Here is a 3,803-nt window from a genome sequence, read left to right on the forward strand (position 1 = left end):
AAGAGGTTAATATAAAAAATATTTTTTGTCCGATTCATCGATTAATCGAAAAAATAATCGGCCAATTCATCGATTTTTAAAATAATCGTTAGTTGCAGCCCTATTATGAACCAATGCTTATAAATGAAAGTGCTCCATTAGCTTTTTAATCAGTACTCCTGAGTTATACAATTAAAGCGGACTTTGTCATCATGTAACAGAGAAAAACTTTTGATCAAAAGTTACTGAAACAAGTATTCAAGTTGTAGGACTAATCCCTGTGAGCTAACTTTCAATGCAATCAATGGAATGTTGAGAAAACTTGCAAAACAATTGTTCCCCTGACACGTAAAAGTCACGAGGGAACGGCTCGGCTCTGTACTCAAGGCTTAGCGTCGTGTTTCTCAACTTCTTCGCCGAAAGCGGAGCTGTGGAGAGCCGCTTCGCCATTTTTTCAATGTTTTGATGGGGGAGGGTGGGCGGAAATGACGGAGCGGGAGGCGTTGTGTCGCCCAGATTTGCGCCCCCCGGTGTGCATTTCCCCCCGATGTACGTTCTTCTCCAATACAAAAACAGAATTTAATTCCAAATGTAGAAATCCCGCGTTAACACTAGATTCTGCATTAATCTGCCAATTCTGCGATTCCGCCCGCGATTCAGTGATCGCGGAAATTATAGGGCCCTGGTCTCCATCCTTCACCATCAAAATATGGAGCCGAGCTATTTTTATGCTTCGCTCCGGCCAAGTGCAATCGCATCAAACAGGAAAAAGAACGGCGAGAAGATCCGGTTTGTCAAATTAAGATATAGTAACGACAGATCAGTAACTACAGGTTAGAGCAGAAGTCGGAGCAGAGCAGGATGGGAAGAACTGTGGAGGATGTAGACTTTGCTTTGTGCAGGCGGTCTGGAACGGAGCGGGGCGGAGGATCTGGGATCTGAATGCAAGTCATCCCATCTGGAGTACTTGTGATTGGTTTATACATGGGAGCTTTGTGAGCTCCATAGTTCTTTGCTTTTTAAAGCGATATTTTGTGTTTTCTCTTACCTTTCCTGGCCATGGTGGGTAACGGCCCAGCTTGCCCCTGAAATAAGACTTAACGTTAGCATTAGCTTAGCTGTAGAAATGTTTGAAAAACAGAATCAAAAGGCTGCAGTATCACATGCAGCACAATCTGGGCTCTGAGAGTAAAATGCTAAACATGTATAGCTTCAGATTAGCTTCCATCTACCCTCCCCTAAACCGGACGCTTAGCTTAACCAACATTCGCAGACTCATCAGCACCGCTGCCTTCACCTGCTAGCCATTGTTCAAGCTTTGAGTCGTCAATGAACGTTTATTTTGTTTAAACTGAGACTGATGAACCGTTTGTTATCATTGTGTCTACGGCTGAAACAATTCATTCGAAATAATCGATTATTGAAATAATCAAAAAACTAATTCAGTAATTGATTAATCGTTAAATGGAGCATATAGTAAAACATGCCTTTAGCTGCCAGAGCGACCCACTTAGAGCAGCATTTATACTATTATACTTAAACTCCTCAAGTAGAAACGTATTTGTTTCACCGGGTTTAATTTCATAGAAAATCCTCTTTAAGGAACTTTTAGCTTTCCGATTATTAATCCATTCATCGAAATAATAAGCAACAGATTAATTGGTTTGTAAAATCATCATTAGTTGCAGCCCTAATTGTATCAATTTATCATATATATATATATATATATATAGAGAAGGAAAAAAGCAACATCGCCATGAAGAATCTGCACCACAATCAGGCATCGTCAGACTGATGTCAAAATAATCAGAACCACCCTGAAAAAAAAAATGTATAACTCGATATCTAACATTTACCTCCTGATTAGGATTGTTGTGGCAATTAAAGTGCAAATTTAAATTAGCTGTGTTTGCATGTGCAAACTTTCGCCAATCCGATCCAACTCTTGGTTAATCGGAAGTTTAAAATCCGTGTTTCCGTGGACACCAATAAAATCATGCAATCTGATGTGTGAAAACACGTACCGAGGTCAGATTAAATGATTTGATGAGCAGAAGCAGCTAGTTTTCTGGAAACGTTTTAGAGGCAGAAGACGAAGCTGCCGCCTGTTTGTAAACAAACCGGTAATCTTCAGCTCATCCGCTGCTGCAGTCTCTCCGTTTTTCTTTTTCTCTGGTGCTTCAGTCGTGTCTGTTGATGTAGTTTTTTCCACTATGGACCTTCGTTATATCATCCTTTTGCTATTGCTGGTCATTTTAGTGAAGTTAAGGGCTCAGCTGTACCGTATGCTAACGCTGATTAGCTACAGGGCAGGATAGGACATTATATTACATTATATTTAGAGCAGGAGGCAGAGGATGAAGGTTAGCAAAGAGAGAAAGGTCATCCTGATGTACTTTTATCAGCAGAGGAGATTATCCTAATCGGTAAAAAAAAAAACTCTCAATTTGAATGAAATTTCTTTCCGAATCGTATTTTAATAATCTTCCATCTGACATGTTTACATTAAAAACATTTTAGAATTGATCGGGCCTTCCGTCCCATTATTTCTGTCCATGGACAAAAATCAGTTTGCTCTTGATTTGTTTTTTTGTTTTTTTGTTTTTTTGCCACAGTAAAATTTTTCAGGCCACCAAAGAAAGCTGAATATCAGACAAACACAACCTGAATGAGCAGAAAAGGTTTTTCTAAAATATGTTTTCATTTGTTTTCACTGGGATCTGGGAGTGGAAACTGTCCCCGAACCCTGGCAGCTGGTTGGCCTCGTTAGCAGAGGATCATGAAGTGTTTATGAAAACTGGAGTTGGATATACATCACAGACATTAACGTAAGGAGGGAGTATGAACAGCCGCATTCAATCCTGGTTTTCACCGGCTTTAGGTTACACTGTGTTAATTTAACAGACACTCTGTGCTCCTAACTAACTTAGGCATATGCCGATATCGTTATTAAAGCACAGAAAAGTTTGAACAAAATGACAGAGCTGCACAACGCCAGCCTTTCTCTTTGGCTGCAGGGATAAAAAAAAACATTCCAAGCAGCAATTATACCCAAATGATTGAAATCGTTTTTCTGTTTGGGATCACAGCAAACACAGAAACCCTGAAAATAGGTGGCCCGTGTGTTTTTTTTTGGTTTAATCGAATAAATTCATTATTTCTATGTCAACAACAGAGTTAAAAGAGAAAGCTGCTCTGGCTGACATGCCACGTTTAGACGTTTCATAAGGAGCTAACACAGTCTGGTAAAGTGTTTTTCTTTATTTTCTTTAGCTTAAAGTCTTTGAAATAAAACTCCAGAGAAAGAATCAAGCTTTTTTTTCCCCCTGGTTTTATGAAAGCCCACCTGCTGCTGCAGACTGATGCCTCGCTAACCCAGAAACAGCCACAGACAGTAACGGTGTGAAAACCTACAGCGCTTCACTGGTAACAATGCAACGCTGTTTTTAAACCACAGCTGGACGAGCTGCAGGCAGCACATCTGGATAGAAATCCCAATAACCAACCTCCGAAAATTATCTTAGGACATTTTTAGAGCCAAATGTATAAAGAGAAAGAAACTAAACAGAAAATATATAAATGGTAATAATCAGGGGTGGATTTAGGAAATTTGGGGCCCTAGGCAAAGACAGGCAGGGGGCCCTCTGAACTGAGAAGACAACACATAAAACTTCCCCATTCTCCAGATACAGAAATGTTAATAGAATAGACATCCATTATCTGTTCTAGGTTTTGTCCCTCTCTTCTTGTTTTCCTCTCTATGTTTTGTACTCAGCTGACTTTTCATGCTGTCTCTAAAGGAATGAAAGATTTTTTCCAAGCAC

At 39.8% G+C, this 3,803-nt stretch overlaps 1 protein-coding gene across 1 annotated transcript in view; it reads right to left on the reverse strand.

The window, feature by feature from the left end:
* The window catches only part of glyr1 (glyoxylate reductase 1 homolog (Arabidopsis)), a 27,834-nt gene that overhangs the window by 22,319 nt on the left and 1,712 nt on the right, over positions 1-3,803 (reverse strand). Inside the window, exon 2 of the mRNA XM_015388175.1 lies at positions 1,028-1,064. Coding sequence (XP_015243661.1) covers positions 1,028-1,064 — 37 coding nt within the window. The remainder of the gene's footprint in view (positions 1-1,027; positions 1,065-3,803) is intronic.

The sequence above is a fragment of the Cyprinodon variegatus genome, unplaced genomic scaffold, assembly GCF_000732505.1.
Source record: "Cyprinodon variegatus isolate N-32 unplaced genomic scaffold, C_variegatus-1.0 Scaffold415, whole genome shotgun sequence".
Classification (NCBI taxonomy): domain Eukaryota; kingdom Metazoa; phylum Chordata; class Actinopteri; order Cyprinodontiformes; family Cyprinodontidae; genus Cyprinodon; species Cyprinodon variegatus.